This window comes from Onychostoma macrolepis, chromosome 21 (assembly GCF_012432095.1).
Source record: "Onychostoma macrolepis isolate SWU-2019 chromosome 21, ASM1243209v1, whole genome shotgun sequence".
In the NCBI taxonomy this organism is placed as follows: domain Eukaryota; kingdom Metazoa; phylum Chordata; class Actinopteri; order Cypriniformes; family Cyprinidae; genus Onychostoma; species Onychostoma macrolepis.
The window spans coordinates 10,544,829-10,571,405 of NC_081175.1; the positions used below are offsets into that span (position 1 = coordinate 10,544,829).

Here is a 26,577-nt window from a genome sequence, read left to right on the forward strand (position 1 = left end):
AAACACAGGGAACCATTTTGACGACCCTTGTGATAATTATAACTGTAAAGTTTTAATAACTGTTTTAATTCCATGCGAATAGGGAAGTCCGCACTACAATTATAACGATAACAACACAGAGGAACAATATTGTTGGAATGAATCACTTTCAGAATGATTTTTTTCCAGCTGATAAACACTAAAATCACTGGCAGCCAATCAGAATCTACCTGACTTTAAAGAGCTTGAGCATTTAAAGCAGCAGATGGCATAATTGCAACATGCACCCATAATAAACAGTATGTTGTTGTGCAATGTTGTGGATGCTAATATAGTGATCATTCTTTGTGAGAATGGGCCTTAAGGCCACTGTACTGCTTTTCAATGTTTTTTTTATTTTTTATGTAAACATGCTAGATGGACGCATTTAGATTTAAAATGACATTGCATTAAATGGGCACATTTACATTTGATCAGTTCGTTGCTAGCGTCACACTCCACTACAGGAAACTACAGGAAAGCCCGGGGGTAAAAATTTTTTATATTCACTGTTGATGAAAAAAATGGATATTAATGTTTGTATCTCGTGTCATTTGGACTGTCACGCACATGACAAGGTGTTCTAAAAATGCAGAGCTCAAGTTAAAAGCTTGTTTTTTTTTGTTTCTTTTTTTAAATCCCACTACCCTGGTTTTTAAAACAAAAACGGATTCTGTATGAATGAATAACGCTCAATTATAGTAAACCAGTCATTTAAATTAAACTAATTATTTAATAAGTATAATACATCAAATCTCAAAAAGCATATCCATTTTATACAGTAGACTTGTAGCTTTACATTTCATATTTTCATTAGTAGCAATCAAAATCAATTTATGTTAGTGGTTTATTTTTCATTTAGAAAAATAAAGTGTTTGAATACATAAGTACATTAAAAATTAAATATATTAATTATAAAAAATGATAAAAGAAATAGAATTTATATTGAAATAAATGTGTATAATTACGTAATTTTATGCAAATACTTTAAAATATTTATGCAAACGCAAACCAAGATGAAACACCAAGATAAAAATTATTAAAAATAAAAACTTTCCAAAATCCATTAAAAAAAAAAGAAAAAAAAAAAGTGCTTACTTGAGTTGGACATGTTTTAGTCTGCAATATGCGTAATCTAGGAAAGACATTTAATTAAAAAAAAAAGTGTAAAGGATGAGTTATGTGCTAACATTAAATATTTAGAGTTAGGTGTTTTGAAAAACCATAATCCCATGTATGAGCAATAGCACCGTAGCAAACAGCACTAATGAGTCATTGTTATACCTGGCTCTGGTGAATGAGGTTCATTCATTTATCAGGTCGGATGTTAAACACAGCTGAGATTGTTTAGCTGGTATCAGTGGTGATTACAGATGCCGTGGTAATAGCGCTGCCGTCAGCAGAGCCCACCTGCAGCGGTACCACTGCACAGTTCACGCCTGCTGGATTACAGGATCACGCATAGATTAAAGCTTTCGCCGCTTAGACGCGTTTTCGCAATCGGACTACGCTGAGAAACCACGAGCGGGCAGGTGTGCTGGAAACATAGCAGCTTTCTCAGCTCGGTGCATTTGATACTATATTCTTCTCTGCGTGTTGCGGTTTACAGGCTTGAAACAAAGACGCTCCGGCATCCAAGTGTTACCACCGCTGCCAGAGGAGCAAAGCCTTCCTGGAGCCCTGCCAAAGACAAGTGTGACCAGATCAGAGAACACAAGCAGATGCCAACACAACTACATCATGCTCACACTCCTCACAATACAGGTGTCAACTCATCGGCAGGAAACACAAAAATCCCATTAACTTACAGGTTTGTTTTGATTTGTTTCCGCTGATGGAAACAAGCTCGGGATGCGGCTGTCTGTAAAGATCCTTAAAATTTCAGACGACAATCATGGCCATTTTACCAGACCCCAGACTACAACAGCTTATAAAAATTCAGAGCAAGAGCAGTTGTTTTTCCTTCCAAATGCTGTCCATCTGTCAGGAAATGTGCAGGCCTTCTTAAGACAAATTTAACCCAGAATGGGCTGGTTACTGAGAAACTTGTCTGATCTCTCCAAATGAACTCAATCTGCAAGCTTGTTGGAGTGGGGAAGAAAAAACACTTGACCAGATGGCACAATTTAAGAGGAACTTATACGGAAAAGTTAATACGTCTCAGACATGAAAGTGGGTTTAAGCAATTTCATCAAGAAATGTCAAATAGCAACAACTATTTTGCACAGTATTAAAGGGATAGTTCAGCCAAAAATGAAAATTCTGTCATCTACTCTCCTCATGTTTGGAATGCCAAATCTGTTTGACTTCTCTTCTTCTATGAAACACAAAAGAAGACATTTAAAATGTGTCAATTGTTTTTTTCCATCAATGAAAGTCAATGAAGTCAAAACAACAAAAGCCATTGACTTTCTTTGTATGAGGGGAAAAAAACAAAACATATTTCAAAATGTCTTCTTTTGTGTTCCACAGAACAAAGAATTTGTATGTTCATGGTTCTCTGCTGTCAGTTAATGGTGACATGACATGCAAGTTAAATATATAAATATATAGTATTAGTAGGGTTGGGTATCATTTGTTTGTTTTTTTATGATACAAGTGCCAAATCAATACTTTTAAAACCTGTTTTTCAATACATTTATTGTTAAAATAGTCAATGTGACATCTGTGGTTCGATTGTGGAACTCATGAATGCGCGTCAAAGACCGACACAAAAGAGAAGAAATTGTTGAATAAAGTCGTTTTTTTCTTTGCACACAAAATGTATTCTTGTAGCTTCATAAAATTAAGGATGAACCACTGATGTCCTATGGTCTAGGCTATTTTATTAATGTCCTTATTACTTTTCTGGGCCTTGAACGTGGTAGTTGCATTGCGGTCACAAAGCTCTCTGATCTTAATTTGTGTTCTGAAGACGTAGGAAGGTCTTACGGGTTTGGAACGACACGAGAGTGAGTAATTAATGACAGAATTTTCATTTTTGGGTGAACTATCCCTTTAAACTAAAACATAAATAAAAAAAAAGGTGACATTCCTTATTTGTTAGATTAGATCTTGACTCAAGTTTGTTTATTTCCATCTCAGGGCACTGTGGGCCACATGTGGATCTGACCTCCAGGCACCATCATAGCAACACTGGCACCTATTAATGAAGTGGAGTGTCTCAGGCATGCCAAAAGATAAGCAGCCAGCTGCTGATGTACCCCTGCTCAGATGACGAGAAGCCGATACTGGGGTGAAACGAACACAAACACTGGCGTGTTGACGGAGAGGCGAAGCGACAGCTTGCTCGGTGTTACGTTCCAGCAGGAAGAGAGCAGGGGGAGATCATGCCAGGCAAAAATTTTGCCAACGCCCCAGCGAAGAAGACAAATTGTTATGCAGTGCCCCGATCTGGCACGCTCCTCCTGGAGATTAATTACTCTTCCCTGCACGTCCAACAGAATCAGCGTCGGAGGGGATGTGGGGGCTGGCAGAGAGGGCAGAGGACGACACAGGTGGGGAGCACTCGGAGGAACCATCCCCTTAACTCCTTGAACAGGATGACAAGGTACATGAAATCCAACTATGTACCTGGATGTATAAACTAGCCTGTGGGATACTACAGCACTAGAGCTGGTGAAATGCTAAGCAGTAGCTAAAGTGAGGGAGGAAAGCGTGATTTAAGGGTGTATGCGAGAATTCATTCCAGGGTGGAGCGATAATTTGTGTTTGTGGGAGTACAGATAATGAGGTTTTTTGAAACCCGAGCCAGGATTTGATCACACTCGAGTGCTCTTCTGGGGCCTCCACAAATCACTCGGGCTCTGATTGGTGTTTTTCACATCTCATTTTCGAAGTTCCACCACCCCAATGTCAATAGGGTTGAATGAGGCAACATTAGCACATAAAACACGGGACCCTACTGCTATTGCGCATTACTTTCTCTCTGATTGGATCAGGCTTAACCAATGAAAAGCCATCCTCTTTGTGATATGCTACAGATTAGACTGGAAAGATTAGTCCGACCCCACAATTACGCTCACGTTTAATGGATCCTAAAAGACTGTAGGACCTTTTAATGATAAGAGGGCTTATGAAAAGAAAAAGGGACTCAGAAAATGATTCTGGGACTCAGAGGAAAAATAAATGCCTTTACCTCACATCCCTTCAACATTAAAAGATTAGCAGTGGAAAAACAGCTGGTTGAGTTTCTGCTAAGTGTCCATTATTTTGATAATACCGCCGTAGCAGAGCAATAGAGTTAATTGCTTGTATAACATGCATCTGAAACGTATCAGCATTAGATTTAGAGAGAATCCCAGACGTTTCAATGCCATTAAGAGTGATTGCGTTACAGAACCACCGGCGAGCTTCTCGGCTGTTGGTGCTGTCGTGATGCTGCACAACAACGGTGACGCTGCAGTGTAGAGAATGGCATTATGGTGCAGACTTCCTGCAGTGCAAACGAGAGTGGAAAATGAATATTATATGAAATGAATTCTTTGTGGTTCTAAACAGCTGTTTAAATGCAACAAAATAATCTGTTAGTTACTGGCTCAATTGGACTGCGCTTTATCTGAATGTAATTTCGCTCGGACTGGAAGGGGTGGTGTAGACCTGATCAATAGGGGGGGAAAAAAATAAGCATGTAAATGCTTACCTTTTTCTCACTCAGATTCAAAAATATCTTGTGCAGTGATGCATACGTTTACAGAAGTCTTATGGATGCGCATATGTTTTTTTTTTATTCTTACAAACTAGTAAGTGGAGAAGCCTGAATATTTAATAAATGTTTGCTAAAAAAAAAGCTCTTCTGACATATACGTTAGCTTTATTTTTAGATATGTCATCAAGACAAAAAAAATAATTATACTCATATTAGCTCTGGTGAGACTGATTGATTTTAATAATAATTTTGTAGAAAAATTCTAACCGACAACAAAGAAAAAAATAAAAATAAAGCATTATTGTAAAAATTCAATAAATTATTAAAGTTATTCATTTAACTGATTAGACGTGTTTTAATTATTAAAATGTAATTAAACCATTATGCAGATTAAATTATGCAAAATTAAAATGGTAAACACAGAATTTGGGGAATATTAATAGAAAATTTCATAGGGCCCTAAAATGAAATTTCCATTAAACCTGTGATAAATTGTATTAATTTCATGATTTTGATCAATTAGACATGTCTTTTGCTTAGCTTAAATTTAAATTACCCATTAAAATGTAATCCAGAAAAATTTCAACACACAAAAACATTTGAAAACGAAAAAGTTTCATAGGTTTTCATAGGGCCCTATAAAGTCAGAAATTTATTTTCATGGCTTAAAGTAACACCTAAAATATTTGATATTTTACAGTCCATGCAATTTCACAATATTCCTGATAAGTTAAATGAACAGAAAATCCCTAAAAAGGCTGATAACAAGCAGGCCTGTCAAAGCAAATGAAACGAAACAGGCAGTTCAAGGGCAGCAGCTGAGCATTTAGATTACCACAGTCATTAAAACTTTTGCTTTTGCGCTCAGCAGAAACTCAACCGACTTTCAGTCAATGACCCAGAGCGCACTTACACTTCACATGAACAGAAACCAGCACCATCTTGGGTCACTTGTCAACAAATATAAAAAGAAGAGAAGTGATAAAGGATGTACTCCATAGCCTGTTCAATACATTATCTGTCACCGGCTCAAACTTCAAGCTTCGCTGGCTGAGCCTTGGCAAGGAGTTGCTCTTCATACGAAGCTGCCTTTAATTACAGAAGAGCAATTAGGCTAATTCATGTGTACTTCATGTCAACTAATCAACCATGAGACATTTGAGCATTAATCAAACATGGTGGGAAAGCACAGGCTCTTATGTTATGCAACAAATGAGATGTTTTTCAATATTCCTGGCCTCTATCATTCAGGAAATGGGCGAGAGCTAGGGATGGGCGATATCTTATCGTTTGCGATATACCGTTAAAAATGCTCCCCACGATAAAAATGTGTCTTCCCGCGATAATAACGATAAAGTCTAGTTGTTGACATATAGTTGTTGAAGGTGGACTTGAAATTGAGGGGTTTATCGCTAAATGAGGAGCAAGGTTATTTTCGTAAACGAAAAATAAAACTAAGACAAAAACGATTGATGAAAAAACTATTTCATAAACTGAAATAAAATAAAAATGTCAAAATATTTGATAAACGAAACGAAACTAACAACAGTTATTGATTAACTAACTGAAATTAAAAAAAATAAAATAATTAACAAAAATAAATGATCGTTTTCGTAATCATTACGTTCTCATCCCTTGGCTGAAAAATATATGAGCTGTGTGGCTGTATGGGAAATACATGTAAATGGCGCATCTCTGACGGAGAGACGCAAAGCGGTTTAAAGCAGAGTCCTGCACGGGTCCTGTTTGGTAAACGTGCACCAGCAGTACATTAACAGAACACCCGACCCGTTATCCGACAGCAACTCGAATTTATTTCTGTACCAGAACCGTTTGACATAAAGACCGCAAGTCCCGAGCCGAACCGCACCCGCATTAATCTACAACATCAGGTAGGCAAACTTATTAATTTTCTCATATAACACAAGCAATCAAACCATCATTAGGCAAGTTGGTGTTTTGAAGAAATAAAGATACGCAACATGATAATTAAAAGAAGAATAAAAAATTAGAACGCACCTTTCTGTAAACAATAAAAAACATGCCATAACATCTTGTGATCACTGCCAAACTTTTGAACAAATAAATATGCAAAGGCTAAATCACATCATATACACGCTTATAATTCTTCATAAATAAAGAAAATAACATATTCAAATGTGAGCCTTTAAATAGGCCTACGATTGCCGTTATTATTGAATTTCATTAGTCCCAGTTATGATTTATGCGCGGATGTTCACGGAAAAGTGCGCAAGGCACGACAGTTACAATATCACGATTATGGTTAAATAAGAAAAAAGACATATAACCAAATTAGGCTACGTTTATTTTCATATTAAATATCTCAACACACCATTAGATATGACATTAAGTGCAACTTGTGTAGATTTATTTAGTAAAAAGGCTTGCATCCTTTGGTGTATATTTGTATAGGCTACTTTTACCATCTATCAATCTCAGCATGGGATAATTTTGTCGCTATAAACGTTTGCCTCACTAAGGTTAAATTATGCTAAGTCTTTCTTTGGCCTTCACTCTGGAAGTGATCTGTTGATTCTGCTATACTTTAATTAAAACTGAAACTAACTATATAAAGCTAAATAAAAATGTGTGCACAAAAAAAAACCTAACAAAAATATTAATGAAACAAATAAAAACTAAACTAAATTTCATAGCAAATTTGAAAACGATATTAAAATAAAACGAATAAAAAAATATAAAACTATAATAACCTTGATGAGGAGCTCCTTCTACAGTCTGGAACTGGTTTGGTTAGGGCTGTACTGTGCACACACAAAAAAAATCGTTCTGAATAAATGTACTACAGTAGCATGTGTATGAGCCTGTTTACAAACCTGTTTTCCAACAAAGATATCATTTATTGACATGTTTTTTGTCCAAATTAACTTAATAACATAGTTGAGCGTTTGAATTAACTTCTTTTGTGACCAGACATGGTTTCATATTACAGAATGATAGTATTATATACAGTGATAAAGGCCATGTCGATTAGCATTGCATTATACATATAATTTCCTTATTAAAAAAATACCTAAGATTGAAGAACACAAATAAACATATGTGGAGTTTCCAGTGTGAATTATAGTCAAAACATGTTCTCAGTAATGCTCACAACACCCTATTCTGAGTAAAAATAGGAAACATAATACTTTTCTCTAAAGAAACAGGATTCCCTGAATTATCGTCATTGATATCGTTATCGCAATAAAATACCAGAAATATCGTGATATACTTTTAAGCCCATATCGCCCATCCCTAGCGAGAGCATACAAAAAAACTCAACCTTTAAATTTTCTGAAGAAAAGGTGAGTAGCAAAAGTTGTCTCCATGATGCTAGGCTGTTGCTTACTGTCCTTTAAGTATGGAATATTTCTCCCATTTAATAATTCGCCAGGTGGAAATCAGAAATCGGAGAACAAAATCCAAAACATTTTCATTGACTAGATATGTAATCACATTGTAAATAAAAACATGATCAGCATTTTTGATTGTCCTAAAAGTAAATTCCATAACAAAGCTTATTGTGTCTAACTCCCATCAATCAGGCTTCTTTAATCAAGAAAAGATATTAAGCTTCATTTGCAGGTCTTTTTGATGCCTTTATGTATTTCATCTGTATTACATTGACTTCCTGGAACAACAAACACTTGACCTCATCTACAGGTCCATACCCGGTGGTGTAAGACATGATGTAAATTAACATGGAAATGATGATACGTTACCAATTTTCTCAAGAATAGCTGATCATCTGTACATGATGATTATGTAATGCACTTCCCATTTCAACTCACGGTATATGACTCATTAAAGTGTCTAGATATAGCCATTATATTTTTTTCATTTATTACCCTAACCTGAAATCTCATCTCAAGCACTAGTTGACACCAAGAATTAAAGGAATAGAAAATTATAGGATTCAGAGACTTTGTACTAAAACTACACCTACAAGAACAGAACAGCCAAAATGACTCACATCAGCATGAATGCTTAAAAAGAGTTCTCTAGGAAAACTGAGAAAGCATACACTGACCACAGACTGTCAAGCCCCCCCAAAAAAGGTCTCAACATGAGCAAAATAACTTGTATTTTATGCAATCAATCTAAATTTTGTCTAACGAAACTACCAATAATTATTCATAATAAACAAACGACTGATATATTGGCTAAATGCCATGGAAAAGCTCTGGAGAAATTTGAAGGACTATTACTATTACTATTTTATTTGTGTTTAACAATAGGTAGGCCAACTAGAAAAATGTTAGGTGCTATGAACATTTGGCTAATATTTAATCAGATTAAATATATATATATACCAGCCTATTTTACCTCCCGAAGTGACACTGACAACATTAAAAATTTGCAGATATTAAACAATAGTGATATATATTGTGCATCGCTAATCATGAGACTTCAGAAGGCATATGGACAACTTAATGGCCTTTTTTCTTAAACCTTGAAATCTTAATCTTAAAGCTTGAAACCACTGCTTCCATAGCATGGAAAAGAACAGCTGGGAAATTGGAAAGTCATAAAGGTTAGGAACAACATATGGGGAAATAGACCAAATTAAATTTTGGGTCAAACTATGATTTTAAAATCATACCTTTTGAAATCACATGGATATTTTGGTCAAATCAAATGCTCCCATGCAATTTAGGATATTATTACTATAATTCATAATTCTTTCGAAACCAAATGCGTGATAGCATTACGCAAAAACCCCAATCACTAGTAATTTGAAAGCTTTGTTGTAATGTCAGTAAACAGCGACTATAGGGATTCAAAACTATTTCCATCATCAGTTACGTAAATCCACTTGCCCTAATGTTTCATGTATCAAAAACACTGCTATTCAGAGAAAGAGAGAAGAAAGCTAAGCTATTGATGTGCTGCAGGAGTAAAATCGAGCTCTAAGCACACTCTGCTTCCCACTGCCCTGCTTAATTTGCCTGATTGCTCGTGGCAGACCACCCCCCTGGCTCTATCCAGTCATGAGAGGTGAACCCATGGCACTGCACAGCAAGAGCTCAAGAGCATTAGATGTGCTACAGACTGCAGTATCACCCGGGTCCAATCCGCTAGTAAAGGGGGTTTTAACCTGAGGGGAAAGGTCAGAATATCTGCACTTGGAATGCTGCAGGCACAAATATACCAACCTCATATGAAAATCATCTGCCGCTAGCCTCATTCTGCATAAACATGTAGCCCCGGGTTACAAAATCATCACTATTTTAAGGAAAACCACAGATTCAAGTTGACCACAAAAAATTATCATGAAAATGGTTTAAACTCGTCTCTCCTTTTCTTTAAATGAAAAAAAAAAAAGCAATCGAAGTGAATGGGGCAGATTCAGAATGTTAAAATACTCGCTGTTCTAATAGTATAACCATAAGATATACAATATGCGTATTAACATGATTTCTGAGTAAAAAAAAAAGTTATATCCAATTTTACAACTTACTTCAAATACTACAGTCAAAAAAAAATGCACGTTTAAACAGAAGAATTAATGTTTTACAAATTATACGCTTTATGCTTTTACAAAAACGTCTCTTAAAGGAAAGTGTAAGGATGAGTGAAAATTATTTTTGTAGTAAGCAACATTATGGCACAGATGTAGGGCATCAAGAAGTAATAAAATCTATAATATTCGAAATGAAAATGACGAATTGGTCATCGATAACTGTGCCTGCATGCTGTGCACAGAAAACATTCACAGTCACGTCACTTTACAATAGTGAATAATGTATTCCTATGGTCAAAATGCATCTGAAATATGACCAGCATTAAATACATGTTTTTCTCAGTGCATAACTCCATTTGACTCATATCTAGGGTTGGTTATTGTTTGGTACCATGAAGCTGATCATCAACTTTCTCTATCAACTCAGGCTTGATAATGAGTTAATCGAGCACGTGCACATGAATGTGTGACATCAGTAATGAGCAGCCAATCACATGCCTTGTAACTGTGATTCACTTCTCGTGAGAGAGTCAGTACGATTCACTACCAAAGATTAAAAGATTGAACAATATGAAGAATTTAAAGACATTTACACAGCAAGATGAAACAATCTATCCATGAAAGTGGAAAACTTATCTTACCATATAAGTGCAAGTAAAAGTTGTAAAGTTTATAATATTTATAGATATAACAACACTTACAAATCTCAACTCATATACAGCTATTGATTATAAAACTTATTTATATTGCATATTATCTATATGTTTATATTAATTTAAAATAAAAGCTTAAGCTGGCTTGTGTAATGGATTAAGGGTAAAATAATTATATAAATAATAAAAAAATAATCATCTCTAAAAATCAGATGATTTTATCTTTAAAAATGTTTTACTATGTGGTGTCCTTTAATTTGGAGTAAGAGAAACTGGAGTGGAGTGGCTTTTTTGAGTCAGAGACGTGTCACTTTGCTTGAGGCTGATTGGTCATATTTCGGCTTGAGATCTCTAAACCAGAACATAACCTGCCCCGGAACAGGTTAGCTGTGGAGTGTAAGTTACTATGGCGATGAACACTGCTAAAAGCCAAACCACTTTCATGGTACCTAAAACCCAGAGTTGGCGCAAAAACTAAACTGAAACTTACCTGGCTAGCCAGCTAAACCAGCTTCATGGTACAGGCCCCTGATGTTGAGAGAGCCACACAACTAGCTGACTCAAAGTTCACTACTCTCAGCTCTTCACCACTAGCAAGAGGCAGTCTGAAATCTTCCTTTATTGACTCGAGGTCATACTCGGGTTCTCTCTGCATTGCCGGCAAGGTCTTTTTCCTTTCTTTAATGAAAAACTCAATTTGATATTTATCTTGCTTCACACAGAGCCACACAAATTGTGAGCCACCTATTTCCATGCCTCAGGTTTCCATCTGACTCTGTCATTCACATTCAAACTAGAGATAAATACCTGCATGAGCACAGACATTCAACGTCTCTGGCTATTCAGTGAGGAGGTTCAGAATGCCCATCATTTCTCATTATTGAATCTTCCATTCAGATGCAGCTTTTCAACCAGCAAAACAAGAGCCTCTCGCCCTAATCCTAGAGACAAACCACTCTGCTGCCCCAACATGTTTTGCTGTGCACTAACAGATATTCCATCCGCAACCACTGCACTGATTTCCCTCAAAGCTGTTTTTCAGCGCCTACAGCCAATATTTCCCAAAGACCCTGCTCAGACAGAAAGTTGGTGTACCCCAGCTAAATAAGCATGTGCAAAAATATTTGACCAACGCTGTTTATCTGGTGGGCTTGCAACTTGCTTTGACCAGAGCGGCTAAATTTCACGACACATGAAGGTTAATCTAAATCTCAACGAGAGACCTTAAGACTCCAATTACTTCATCAGCACTATAACGTATTTATGAGCTCCTTAATACATTAAAGGCTTAAATAAAGCCACAAATCTAATTATAAACTAACAAGCACATTCTTTTCTTTTCTTTTTTTTTACAACCCTGCAAAAAATCAGATTTGTTTGTGGAAGTCACACCACAGTATCTACTGATCAGGAGATTTGACAATATTTTTTAGTTTTGGTGTTGTTTATTCTGCATAAGCACTGATTTGGGTTGCACATACAGTGAATAATGACATTTTAGTTTTACTAATCTGCTTTGCAAAAACATAGCCTTTAGATTTGAGTCAATACCAGACTGCTCTCCTTTACAGTTGTAAACTGTGCATTTAAAAGATTTGACAAAAGAAAAACAGTCAAATTCACAACGTGTAACCAACACAACTATTTCGAGTAACAAATGCAATTGGAAACACATTCGTAAAATTAACTCAATATTAACCACAACTCTAGAGAAAGAGAGATACTGACCTGTAATCGTTCAAACAACTACACAACTTCCAAAATAATCCAATTCAAACGCAGGAGAAAATGGATTTAATACAGTCCAAACTTCTTTCTCTTCTCTGGCTTGTTAGCTTGCTAAGAGCTAGTCGACCCGTTTAGATTCAGCACGGCGGCTAATATCGAGTTGTGCTGGGGTGGACGGATAAAACTGTCACATAAAACACAGTTTCCAGCGCTGTTTTATGTTTACAAACGCTTTTAGAAGATATCGGGGAAATGTAGATGCTTATACAACACAAAACAGGTCCAGAGCAGTAGCAGACTGGCTAAGCTAGGCTAAACTGTGGAGAAGGTAAATGAGGTTCATGATCCAGAGAGACTTTGAGCTGTTTCAAAACCTAGTGAGCTGCCTACCTAGACAGCTTTTTGGGAATCGCTCGAACACGCCCAAAAATGCTGTCTGCATAGACAGCTCGCTATGTTTTGAAACAGCCTTTGGGGCTGATGTTATGCTAAAGACGGACACACAGAACCTAGCCTGCTACCCATTCCAACTAAACACTATAGCCACTATCTCTGCGCGGTTATAATAATTCGGCTAACGTACCTCCAGGGCGTGTGCCAACCTAAGGTCTAACAAAACCTAGACCTACTGACGCTTTTTCACAAAATTCGTTTAGTTTACATATTAGCAAGTTTGCTGATCCAGAATTCAAAGATCCACTCACCAAGTTAATATCAAGCCAGCGGCAGCTGCAGTGAGACAGTCTTCAATCCTGAACTATGAATGTAGCATGGGAGGTATTCAGCCTGATAATGTAAGCCTTCTGTTTTAGGGAGACTCAAGAGTCCCGGTCCGAGTACAGAGTAAGCGGTGCGTCTCTGCTGGGCTGAACCCAACAGAACCCGAGCCTGACTGTCCTTCTCGCACACACTGGACTCCCTCTTCTCCACAGGCTAGAGCTCATTCAGAGGCTGCAGCGCACGCCTTCGCCGCTAGTGGACAGCAACGCAGCGGCATATAATCAGACATAAACTCTTTGATGGATATTAGCAGAGATCAGCGTCCTCTGCATTGATGGATAATTAATGTACGTACTTGGGTTTGTGTGTATTTTATGTAATATGTATTTTGTGCAAACCACATCAAAACCGTACAAAAAATGCAGATAGACAAACAGATAGATAGACAGACAGACAGAGAAATAGAGAGACAGATAGATGGAGGGAGGGACGGACGGACTGATAGATAGATAGATAGATAGATAGATAGATAGATAGATAGAGAGACAGATAGATGGAGGGACGGACGGACGGACGGACGGACGGACGGATGGATGGATAGATAGATAGATAGATAGATAGATAGATAGATAGATAGATAGATGGAGAGACAGATAGATGGAGGGACGGACGGACGGACGGACGGACGGATAGATAGATAGATAGATAGATAGATAGATAGATAGATAGATAGATAGATAGATAGATAGATAGATGGATGGAGAGACAGATAGATGGAGGGACGGACGGACGGACGGATGGATGGATGGATAGATAGATAGAGAGACAGATAGAGGGACGGACGGACGGACGGATAGATAGATAGATAGATAGATGAAAGAAGGAAAGAAAGATGACAGACAGATTGACAGACAGACGGACGGGCAGGCAGACTAACAGAGACAGACAGACAGATAGATAGATAGATAGATAGATAGATTGACAGACAGACAGACGGGCAGATAGATAGATAGATAGATAGATAGATAGATAGATAGATAGATAGATAGATAGATAGATAGATAGATAGATAGATAGATTCAATGAATAAAACTACTACTAAAATAAGCCTAATGCTTATTTTAGTAGTAGTGATATCTTGTTGCTTGGAGAAAGCCTCTGCATACTTGTTTGGCGACAGAATCATACAAACGCCCTCCAAACTTAGATTTATCTCAAATATTAATGCATTTTAACATCAAAAGTGTAAGCCTGATATACCTTGTCACTGTGCATTTATCAGTATATGGAGAAGCAGTCTACACAGTCTCAGTCACTCTTTATTTATAAGCTGCAGTGTCTTAAAACACATTGCCTCCAGTGCTTTGACACTAATAGGCTAGGGGACTGTAATGACATTTGAGTGGTTATTATGCTATTGCTCATCCTACATTCCTTTGTACATCCTAGGACATGTGACATATGTTGACTTCCTCTACATTACAATCAAAGCAAAGTTTTAGTGAGTTATACAAAATACCGAAAGTGGATCTTTGAATTGCAATAACATTACCACAGTCCATTTCAGATACAAAGATGAAACTATAAATATAACATTCAATTAGATTTGTTACTAAATGTTAAAAATTGTGATACAGTAGGGTACAAAATAATTCACAAACATGGCCTTGTGCTTTCAAACTTTCATAAACTTTAACACTGACAGAAAGAAAACATTTGCAAATCAAAGGATATTAAAACAAATGCACCCTAACAATCAGTTTAAATCATGACAATGTTGAAGGCAGAGCACAATTCAAATGTTTACATTTTTGTTGGCAGATTTTGATATTGTATATGTATGTCTCATTTTATTCATGAAAAAAACTGTGAAGAACCTATAATATACAGTAATAGGCCTATTACAGATTACATTTTCTTATATCAACATCTGTGGATGTTAGATTATTTATTATAAAACATTCAACAATAATTATAAGTCTTTGCATACATGACAAAGAGTGGTTTTGTACCTGATAAACAGTGAAGACATTGATGTCTTTCTCCAGACTTTGGTGAAGTGGCAACACCAAGTAAGTGAGGGATTGTTTCAGGGAAGGTTTCAGAATATTACATTACATTAAATGAAATTAAATTAAATTCTTAAATCATTAGTAGGCCTACCGACTTTTTCTATTCCGGTCGAGGCGAAATGTGTATATACCTCCATAACACTAGGTGGCGCTGTGATTCAAGGCCTATAGACGCAAAGCATTGTAGGTAAAGGTTCTGTTCGCGGCTAGCCTGTAGCAATGGCGACGTCTTTAGGATCTAACACTTACAACAGACAAAACTGGGAAGATTCGGTGAGTATAAAAATATTTTTGTTTAAGAATATATAAGGAGTATTATTAATCACGACTGGCGCATTTTTGTTCTTTGTTTGAGCTCGCCAAATCAACGCCTGTTGTGGCTTAGCTCATGGCTAATGAAAACCCTTCCAGCGTTAAAATGCATCTCATCAATAGTTATAAATGTTGTTATATAATTATACTGTATAAACTGAAGAATAGCGTATAAACAGAATAGCGTGAAGATCCTCTGACCAGTCTCTGTGTTGTAATTGATCTTTACTGCACATGCGAATTGTATAATTAGTATATAACTAATTATGTACATTAAAATGTGAACGAGTGTCCTGTTAACAAAACAGTATTCATAATATTAATAACACTTGATATGAATAATATTTTTTAATTAATATTAAATTAATGCTACATTATAGAATGCATTTATTTATTAATGAGTAAATGCATGCACAGGACTGACCTTTTCATATTTGAACAGGATTTTCCCATTCTCTGTCAAACATGCTTGGGAGAAAACCCTTACATCCGGATGGTAAGTTGAGTTAGTGTTGTTTTACTTAGTAGTTTCATTATTAATTTTATCTGAATTCAAAACAGTTGTATTTAAACACATTTTCACTTTGCACCTGCATTTGTTTTAACAGACCAAAGAGAAATTCGGCAAGGAGTGCAAGGTACTGTTGTCTTGATAGGGTTCCACAGTCATTTCCAATTGTTTTTATGCCGTAAGTTTATATTAATTCCAAAGGTTAGTTACTCATTCCAATAATCTCTTTAAAATTATCAAAATCCTTATCCAGTTCACGATGAAGTCTTGGAAATATGTTGGTCAAAAGTGTGGGAAGCCTGTCTTGAAAAATTACTGCACATATTTTTTGCCCCACATTTTGGGACCGCAGCAGTTTATTCTCAATACTTCCTATCCTCTAGATCTGTGCACGGCCCTTCACGGTGTTCCGCTGGTGTCCTGGGGTCAGGATGCGCTTTAAGAAGACAGAAGTTTGTCAGACCTGCAGTAAAATGAAAAACGTCTGTCAAACCTGCCTTTTGGATCTGGAATACGGTAATGCTATCATTTGTTGCCATAGTCTTAAGTATCTGTTGACATTAGTTTGCGGAATACTTGGATTTCTAACTTTGATACAATACCTTGAAAAATATTGATTTTCTACACCACTTGAAAAATGTATATCACAACATTAAAGGTGTATTCAAGCATCACTGGCACATGTTGTGTTTCCAAATGCATGTTAAACTCACAGCATATGCAGATATTGAGTTTGCTGCATTCACTGTTAACCAAGCTTCTCTGAGATGCTGAAAGCACCAGATGATGAGCTGCTTGCGTGTAAGAACACGGTGATGTTTCATTTGGATGCAGTGTAACTTACTTAAACACTGCAGATTGCATTTTAATCGTTTCTGTCAACTTGTTGTCAGAGCATTGAAACATTGAAATGATTTGTATCAAAAAATAAATATTTTTCACGACACCGGTTGACATATTGCTACAGTATATCAGTAGTTTGGACATATTTTTGGTATTTATATCACATGAATGCACAAAGTGAACTTGTATCCAGAAAGCAGAATATAAATCTTTAGAAACTCGCACAATCCAAATTCTAACATTCTTACAGGATAATTCAGATAATTGTTTGTGGGTTGGTGTTTTTAATAGGTTCAATCAATAATAATTTTGCAGTGTTGTAAAGATTACTAAGTAATATTTATTTTTTTGGTTTTTGCACAGGTTTGCCCATTCAGGTTCGTGACACTGGGCTGTCCGTTAAAGATGAAGTACCGAGATCAGATGTGAACAAGGAGTATTACACTCAGAATATGGAGAGAGAGGTAATTTGTCTGTACTTTACACATTTATTCATGTTTTTATTGGTAAAAAGAAACCTTTAATGGTTTCCACATAGCATAGTGCATGCAAATACTAAACAGCTTTAAGTAATACATAAAAGTATCTGTTGGTCATATAATTATGTTTGCCCTCTAGATTGCTAACTCTGATGGTACAAGACCCGTGGGGCTGCTTGGGAAGGCACCGAGCAGCAGTGATATGCTGCTGAAACTGGCTCGTACCACACCGTATTACAAGAGGAACAGACCACACATCTGTTCCTTCTGGGTGAAGGGGGAGTGCAAGAGAGGAGAAGAGTGTCCATACAGGTGAGCAACACCTCAAGAGTCTTTTATGGCTGTAAAATTATGACCCATGATTCTCAATTTCACGCTGTTGTGTCAGAAAACACTCAGTGTTGGTTGTCACGATTTTCATTTTGGTGTTTGTGTCTTGCATCATGTTAATAAACCTCATGCATTTTATGAAGTGACTTCTTTTAATGACATATTCTTAAGGTGTGAATTATGTATGCGCGATTGTGAATTTTGATAACATTTTTGACATGAAATACATTGCTGTTATATCACAGGCATGAAAAGCCCACGGATCCAGATGACCCATTGGCTGATCAGAATATTAAGGACCGTTACTATGGCATTAATGATCCTGTGGCTAACAAACTCCTGACGCGGGCCTCCACCATGCCCAGACTGGACACACCGGAGGACAAGTCCATCACCACACTCTATATCGGAGGGCTGGGAGAAGACGTTACAGACTCTGAGCTCAGGTAAATGCTCTTCAGAGTTAAAACTACAAATATTAGTTAAAAATGTGTTGAAAAAATGTTAATTGAAATGAAACTAGAAATATTGTCTTGGCAAGCAACTGCAATAAGTAATATTACTAACTGGGAATAAATAATGACAAATATAAAAAAAAATATATTTTTTATAAAGAACAAAACCTTTTTGTGTTGTTTCTTGATTAAAGAATACGGTTTACTTTTTCCCAAAGGAGCCACTTCTACCAGTTTGGGGAGATTCGTACCATCACTATCGTTCAAAGGCAGCAGTGTGCTTTCATCCAGTTTGCTACACGGCAGGCTGCAGAGACGGCTGCAGAGAAGTCTTTTAATAAACTCATCATTAATGGACGTCGACTTAATGTTAAATGGGGCAGGTTGGTGTCTTAAGCGTGCAAGAAAAAACTGAAATTCAAACAGTACCGTTTGTGTGGAGGCAGTTCTGAATGTTGTTGTGTGTCGTTCAGGTCACAAGCGGCTCGAGGAAAAGAGAAGGATGGAGTGACGGAGAGCGGAATCAGGCTGGAGCCAGTGCCCGGCCTCCCTGGAGGTATGCTACGAAGTCTCTTACGCATGAGCGTGTTTTATATACTAATATAAATGTGATTTTATTTATTTATTGTAAAGTGTATGGAAAGCTTATAAAAAGCTATTTATTTAATTACATTTTTAATTATTTAATTAATAAAAATTTTTTTTTTATTAATTTAATAATACAATATAATAAATTTTAATTTATTACTATTTATTTATTTTTTGGATCTTGATCTTTCACACTATTAAATTAAATTAATTTACAATGATAATTATTTAAGATAAAAATCAAAATCAAAAGTACATTGCTATATAATATAAATAATAATAATCACTACTACTAATAATAGAAATACCGCTTTTACAACAGAATACAATTATTCCAAACTAAATTGAATGGGGGGGGGGCCACTAAATATTATATAAAGTAGAGCAGTATGTGAATTTCCCCTTTCTCATACTTTTTCAACAGCTCTGCCCCCACCCCCTGTGTCTGATGAGGACGCCTCCACCAACTACTTCAACCTGGCTCCCACCAGCTCCCCTGCTGTCATGAACCTGGGACTTCCTCCTCCACCTGGGGTTGCCATGCCCCCACCGCCTGGTGAGTTTCAACCCCACTCACTTCCTCCTCCCTCTTTTTTTTGTAAGCTATGATAATGTGCTTCACTATCCCGTTAATCTTATCTGCTCTCTCCAGGTTTTGGTCCTCCTATGTTCCACACCATGGATCCCATGGCCCCGCCGATGCCCCCTCCAATGGCCATGAGGCCCCCTGGACAGGTCCACTACCCATCCCAGGATCCTCAGCGGATGGGCGCCCATGCAACTCGCCATGGAGGCCCTTAGATAGTTATACAGCTACCTCATTCAGCAATGACCGCTGAGCAACTGAACCCAGAGTGATGTCACCTCTGCCCACATTTTTAAGTGTTTATATCTGTCAGTCATTTTCAGAGTAAGGTGCAATGCATAACGAACAAGGCAAATATTGGAAAAATGCCAGCATCTTAGAATTTAAACCATGACAAAACATTTCTTTTTAAGCTTTTGATTTATTGTAACCCTTGATGGTTTCTGTTATATTTTTTTGTCAGTTTTTGTTTTGTATGTAATGATATGAAACGGATATCATGCCTTTTTTAGGGTCGAATGACAAAGAATTGGTTGCAGTGACCAACAATTACCAAGTGGGGGCACTATTGACTCTTTCATCCACCTGAAGTCTTTATTTGTTTGACACTTTATTGTCCTACACCTCTAGAATATTCCAGGATTCATATTACAGTTTGTGCTAGTGTCCATCTCTTCCCCTTTTTCTGTAAAGTATGAAGTGTGTTGTCCCGAATTGGTTTTAAGGCTTTTTTTTTTAAATGTACAGGTGGCTAGTTTGTGGTTACATTAAAGAAGCTTCACATTTTGAAATATTGTGTGAACAATTGTGTAAACATGTATGTAAACTTTTTAAATTGGTATTTGATGGCTCACAATGGCTCAGCTCACAATTCACAGTAGCAATTTAGGCATCCCTCAGAAATCCTGTCTTCAATTGTAGTTTGGCAAAATAGTTGCGTATGCCAGCTTCACAGATCGGGAGACTCTGCAGTGTACTGGATGCTCCAGCCCTGTGGAGTACGATTGAAATTGGGCCGATGGCACATCCTGTCCCAGGTCAGGTGTGGCTCTGTGTGAGCCTGCAGCATCTCAAAGCCAGGTAGCGGCAGAGCCCTCACAGTACCTGCTGTACCACCAAACGGTGTAGGAGCTCTGTGAAGAATGACAATGATTGTTGTTCATGTTCCTTTTTTTTTTATTGCTAAAAATAGCTTGACTTTCCCTAACAGCTGAGTAGAACAAGTCTTGTCTTTTTCACTTGCCATACTGATACATGAGCCTGGACCAGCATAAGGTTTCAAGACACAAATTCTGTTTTAAGGCCTGACCTTAAATCCAACAATTTTTGGCAGGCAGCCTTCCCACGCCAGACATGCTAAGAAGTCTTTTATGTGTAATGTTAGTAGTGATGTCCTTAATTCAATTACCTTAATATTTTACCCATGTTTCCATAAAATCAGGGACCAGTCAAGGAAACTTGACAAGCAAATTGCGCCAAAAGAACACATTAGTGTCCCGTTCGCTTCCATGAAGCACTTCAAGTGATGCAATCAAGCCTCCCTACACTCTCAAACGTAAAGACACTAGACAACATTTGAAGTGGATCAAAATCTTTCATCAAAGTTGTCCTACAACCTAAAACCAAAATGTGTTGTTGTCGAAGGACAACTTTGATGAACTTTTTTTGATCCACTTCAAATGTTGACTATTATATTTGTGTGTATGTATATCTAAGCCAAAAGCTTATGGTTCTTTCCCAAGCCCTTCTCTGTCTCACTTTGCTTCCTGTCCAATTGTACTATCCGAATAGAGGCAAAAGAAAAAAAAAAACATATTGTGATTCACCTCAGTGCTGGTTTGTTTGATTGATGGCTTATAACTTGTAAAAAAAAAAAAAAAAAGTTGAAATAGCTTGTTTATGAAAAATACATATGAATACAAGGCAGCTGAAAAAAGTTGTTCAGGCACTTTTGTTCTGGATTGCTATTTTCAAGCCAATTAACTTGAAAATTATGTCTGAGGGTTTTCAGCAAGATTTTCAATGGGAAACTAATTTGTCATCATTTAATAGCTTGTGTGGCCATAAGTAGAACATCAGTAGAAGTAAATTTGATGAATAATTCACACTGGTTCTTGGTTTCAAATTTTAATTTAACATTTACTTCATGCTGAGATTACTGTTGAGAGTAGAAGTATTATGATGTTGAGAGTAGAAGTATTATGATGTTGTGATTAATTTGTACCTGTTGAAGCATTTGTAGTTGGCAGGGGTGAGTTTGTAAGGTGGCTCAGGCAGATGAGTACTGATGTTAGCCAACAGCGTCTCATTGTCAATGGGTTTTTCCTCCCAGGGTGACTGGTAAGCCTTGGGGATCACAGTGACATTGAACTTTTCTGGAGGAACCTCTTTCAGAGGCCCCCCATAACCTGTGTAAGAGAATTGAGTGACCTTCAGAATTGTCCTTTGACTTTGAGAACAACAGAAACCTTAATGTACTCATACAGAATTGTGCCTGTATTTACCAGGTGCAAGCACACTTGGGTTTCCTTTCTTTGAAACCGTGTGCTTTAGTGTGGTGACAAGGCTGTTCTTTCCAGGCTGGTTGATGTAGATTTCAGAGGTGAAGCAATCACTTCCTTTCTCTCCTTGCATGGCATTCTGGCCTTGAAGTGTTTCCTCTAAGTGCTAGACAGTGTTAAAAGATCATCCATTATTACTGAACCTATAAGCTTAAAAATAAAATGTTCCACAAAGAACCTTTCAGTGAACAGTTGTTAAATGACCTTTTTTATTTATTTATTTATTTTTTAATTAGTGTGAAGAAGATTTTAATAATCTAATGAACCTTTTTTGCGATGGACAGATACTATGAATGTTAAAGGTTCTTCGTGGAACCATAACCAGAGGGTAGGGGTTAATAGTTACTTCAGGTTTGTCTAATCCTGCTCCTGGAGGGCCTTTAGGGTAGTGATGGGAGAAACAAAGCTTTTCGAAGCATTGAATCAATTGAACCAATAGCTTCGAAAAAGGATTCGATGTTTCGAAGCACTTGAAACAGCACATGCTGGCGACACCCGCTGGTGAAAACGTTACAAGAACATTTAGAACTCAGACCAATGTTTTTTTTTTTTTAGAAATACCATTTTAAAAAAGCAACACTTAAATACTATTAAATATTAGTGCTTGTGTTATGTGTTTTATTTAAGTATAATCAAACCCTTAACACACAATGAACTAAATTAATTATTTAATGAATTAATTCATTTAGCCTATGTAATTAATTAATTAAGTGTTTTCATTAGAGCTGTCTATAAAAACCAGCAGGCAAGAGTAGTGTTATCAGTCGGGAGAAGGAGGTGGTTTTAATTCTATCGTAAGCTCGTTTTGTTATTTTTAAGGTATGATGTGATTTGTAGGTTGAAAGTAGGCCACTGAATGTTTTTTTTACACATTTTTTAAACTATATAGCCATCTGTGTTAAAGGGAAGTTATCTTTTGTTTAACCCACAACATCTGGCCCTGAATTATTTATTTTTAGAGTAAAATTTAGTGGGACTTCATGATTAACTGGGCAACCAGAAGTGGTCCATGGGTTCACTTTGAGATCAACACCCCCCTAGTGGTAAACCATTGGAGTTTTGGAACATTTTGAAACAGTGTGACGTAACGAAGCTTCGTTTGGTAAAATCACATTACCTTGCCGGGTTGATACGCGCTCCGAAACACTGATTCGAAACAAAAGATTCACAAATGTTTCGAAGCTTCGTGAAGCAGTGTTTCGAACACGCCCATCACTACTTTAGGGTGTAGCTCACACCAGCTGCCTTGGGATCTTAAAGGCCTTGATTAGCTGGTTCAGGTATGTTTAATTAGGCCAAGAAACTCTGCGGGAAGGTGGTCCTCCAGGTGGACAATTGGAGTTACTAGTAGATTTGCTCACTAAACTTCTTTAGTTTTGCTCAGGGGTGTCCAGTCCTGTTTCTGAAGGGCCTTCTGGCAGAGTTCAGCCTCAAATACAGAGTTCTGGCATGAAACCCTAGATGGCGCAGTCCGAATAGGTCTAACACAATCTGACCTAATTACATAATTATCACATGGCACAGCTGATTGGTTCTCTCCTGTATAGGTAGCCAATGAGCTCGCTGCTCAACATTCAAATATATGACTAGTTCTTGCTGTAGTAGTTGCAGCTTGCTTCAGAAACCCTCCGCCTTCCCCAGCTCCACCTGTATAGATCTGCTATGAGGTGATTCATGTATGCTATATGGGGATTATTTCATGTATGTTATATTTGCAGCAGCAGTGTTTCTTACATGCTCACAGCAGCATGTTGTGGATGTATTGGCGGTAGCAAGTCTCGGTAGCAGATCTATTCCGCCAAGACCAAATACATTAATATTGACATGTACATTGCCATGCCAATCCCTCCGAGAGTTGTCATGACAGAACTGTAATTAAACACACCTAACTAACTAATCAAACTCGTCAGAATGACTAGAAATTTCAAGGCTGCTGGTTGGATCTAAACTCTTCAGGAAGTTGGCCCTCCAAGAGGAGGACTGGACACTTCTGATTTCACATTCAAACAGCTTTCACAACCCATTTTACTTCTGTATAGTAAAGGTCTTGCAACTCTGAGTGAAACAGGATATTAAATGAAAAAAGGGGGCGGGACTTGATTTTATCCATCAGGGATTGATTAGATCATGAAAAGTGGGTGGTCCAGAACAGAGCTAAACCTGAATGTGAGTTTGCAGTTAATTGTGAAACGTTTGAGGAAGATTTTAACATGGAGGCAGAAAGGCAAATTCACCCTCAAGACGATTTCAGCAAATCTTAAAGGTAAAACTTTTTATTCAAATATATTATTTGTTATTATTGCCACAATATTAATGCTAACCCACATGGTCTTGCCTATTGACATTAGCCTAAAACAATAAAATAGCTATTTGGCTACTTGTTAACATTGGGACCAAATTTATAAATTTGTACACTGTAAAAAGTGAAAGTTGACTTAACTTAAAAAATTGAGGAAAACCGTTGCCTTAAAATTATTAAGTACATAATAATAAAAAAAAAAAAAAAAGTTAAGTGAACTTGACAATTCAATGAACTGATTTTTTTAAATTATCAGTTACTTAAAAATTTCAAGGCAACGGGTTTCCTCAATGTTTTTAAGTTAAGTCAACTTATCACTTTTTACAGTGTAATTATATTGAACCAAGAAGTAAATTGGGTCAATTCTGATTTCATGTTGACTTTAACCCAGTGTAAGATGTCTTACATTGAGGTGTCTCTGTGCTATATTCTCCAAGGTGAACCTCTCCACTCTTTTGAGTCTCTCGTGGAACATTATAGATCCTCTGTTGGACAGCAGATTGAGCTCCTCCATCATCAGATCCCGAGGAACACTGATCTTCTTCCCCAGGTTCAAACATACTGATTTACATGCACAGATATGTTGGAATGCATTGATATCAATTACAGAACAACTATCCCTTATGACATTACATTACAATGTTATAAACTAGTAATTACATCACTATTAACTAGTAATTACATGCCATGCTTCTGAAAGTTGATAGACATCTATAGACATTTACAGGTTTTCATTAATACTGTATGATCATTCATAATTAATGTCATCAAAAGCATGTCTAACATTCTCTGTCATCTTCTTTGGCTCTCCAATCTTGAGCACAATATGTGCGACTGTGATTAAATCATTAAATTTGACACAGGCATCTGGGTGTAACCTCAGCCTGCTGTTTGTTCAGTAATGTTTAAGAGGGTTCAGATCTTTCCCAGTCAGGCGTGGATGAGTCATGATCTCCTGGAGTAAAGCATTTAGTCTCCTGCTGTCATATTACATTACAAATACCCTTACTGTTTTGGAAACCGAGTCAAAGCAGTTGACACATGCCAGAGCAGAAAGTAAAATTTGGCTCTCTGTTTTCACTTTTCAGACTGTTTTGCTACCCCCCCCCCCCTTCCCTCACACACACACACAGACACACACACACACACACACACGTCACAGTGCTGTTGCTTTCAAGCTGATTTCATTGAATTAGTCTTATCCATTCAGATGGTGTGCTGTTTGAATAAATTGAGCTTTTTTTCCTGCTTCGGATGTGTCTTACCTCCATCTGTGTCCGAACACAGCTCCTGTTGCTCTTTCTTGGGTACGTCAGTGTGTGGCACAGGCATGGTGATATTAATAGTATCCAGCCTTCAATAAAACCGGTCCATCAAGATTAATAATTTATTTTCATTTTTTCCCCAACTAAATGAATCTGATTTGACCCTTTCTTTGTGGTAGATATATATATATATATATGTATTACTTTGATGTCAAATCAGGCCTGAAAACACTTGTTTAAACTGAGTCGCATAGGTCACAGAACAAACAAACCCTTTGATTACAGCAAAACTTACCAATTTAAAATCCCGGGTTCGCCTTTATGCCAGTCTTGATGATGTATCCCGTCCAGAGGTAGAAATGCTTATGTGAGCCAGACACACTGTGGACCCTCTTTTTGCCCTGGTTAGATCACTGTCTTATTATAGCAAGTACGGTGTGTATCTAATGGGCTTGGATTAGCACAGTGGAGCATCAGCATCCACACTAATGAAAATTTGATCCACTGGCCATAATACTAAGTGAGCAGACTGGTGACCGGGGCGGAAGGCAAGACTCGTTTCCAAGTATGTCTGCCTCTGAGGTTCAATACCTTTTGCTGCAGACGTGCCAGGGGTCTGAGAGGGGGCTATTTTTTATTTTTATTTTTCAAGCAGGGATAACCTATTTTTTTAGGCCAAACCTGAAAATAAGCATTTCATCAATTATAGTTTAATTGCCCTGAAGGTTTTTTGAATGGGTTTTTGGTTAAATGCCTGAAATAAAGTCTGTGGATAAGATGTTTTCACCTTTTACTTTTACATCAAAAAATACATCAGTAATACACCCATTGTGATTGTTGTAAAGCTTTTACTTGTCTTGAAAAGCGTTTGCTAACAAGTGGCTAAATGGGACTACAGAGGTTATTGGGGACATTAAATGTCATAACGTCGAACAGGTAAACTCATCTACTCACTAGTATGCTTTCACAGCCTCTTTGTGTTTATATTTATGGTCTTGCTAAATTTTCGAACTCAAATTTTTAT

The 26,577-nt window shown here is 37.1% G+C and overlaps 3 protein-coding genes across 4 annotated transcripts in view; 1 reads left to right on the plus strand and 2 right to left on the minus strand.

Annotated features, from left to right (window-relative positions):
- ndst1b (N-deacetylase/N-sulfotransferase (heparan glucosaminyl) 1b) overlaps positions 1 to 13,771 on the minus strand; it is an 80,525-nt gene extending 66,754 nt beyond the window's left edge. The window contains exon 1 of one of the 2 annotated variants that reach the window (XM_058758767.1): positions 13,237 to 13,771. The gene's annotated coding sequence lies outside the window, so the exon portion shown is untranslated. Of the gene's footprint in view, positions 1 to 12,532; positions 12,853 to 13,236 lie in introns of those variants that run through there. The other variant, XM_058758768.1, reaches the window with a different exon arrangement.
- A 1,679-nt stretch (positions 13,772 to 15,450) lies between these two features.
- Positions 15,451 to 20,237, plus strand: rbm22 (RNA binding motif protein 22). Its single transcript, XM_058758772.1, has 11 exons — positions 15,451 to 15,597; positions 16,079 to 16,132; positions 16,245 to 16,274; positions 16,531 to 16,663; positions 17,354 to 17,454; positions 17,609 to 17,781; positions 18,045 to 18,245; positions 18,473 to 18,637; positions 18,728 to 18,810; positions 19,267 to 19,398; positions 19,495 to 20,237. Exons 1-11 carry the CDS (start codon positions 15,544 to 15,546, stop codon positions 19,641 to 19,643), a joined length of 1,275 nt encoding a protein of 424 aa, XP_058614755.1. The 5' UTR covers positions 15,451 to 15,543; the 3' UTR covers positions 19,644 to 20,237.
- On the minus strand, positions 19,997 to 25,951 carry LOC131529198 (myozenin-2). Its single transcript, XM_058758773.1, has 6 exons — positions 25,849 to 25,951; positions 25,554 to 25,642; positions 24,695 to 24,849; positions 21,933 to 22,095; positions 21,653 to 21,836; positions 19,997 to 20,561 (listed from the first exon to the last, which is right to left on the minus strand). The coding sequence occupies exons 2-6, from the start codon at positions 25,618 to 25,620 to the stop codon at positions 20,378 to 20,380; spliced, it is 753 nt and encodes a 250-aa protein (XP_058614756.1). The 5' UTR covers positions 25,621 to 25,642; positions 25,849 to 25,951; the 3' UTR covers positions 19,997 to 20,377.
- Between the last annotated feature and the right edge of the window lie 626 nt (positions 25,952 to 26,577).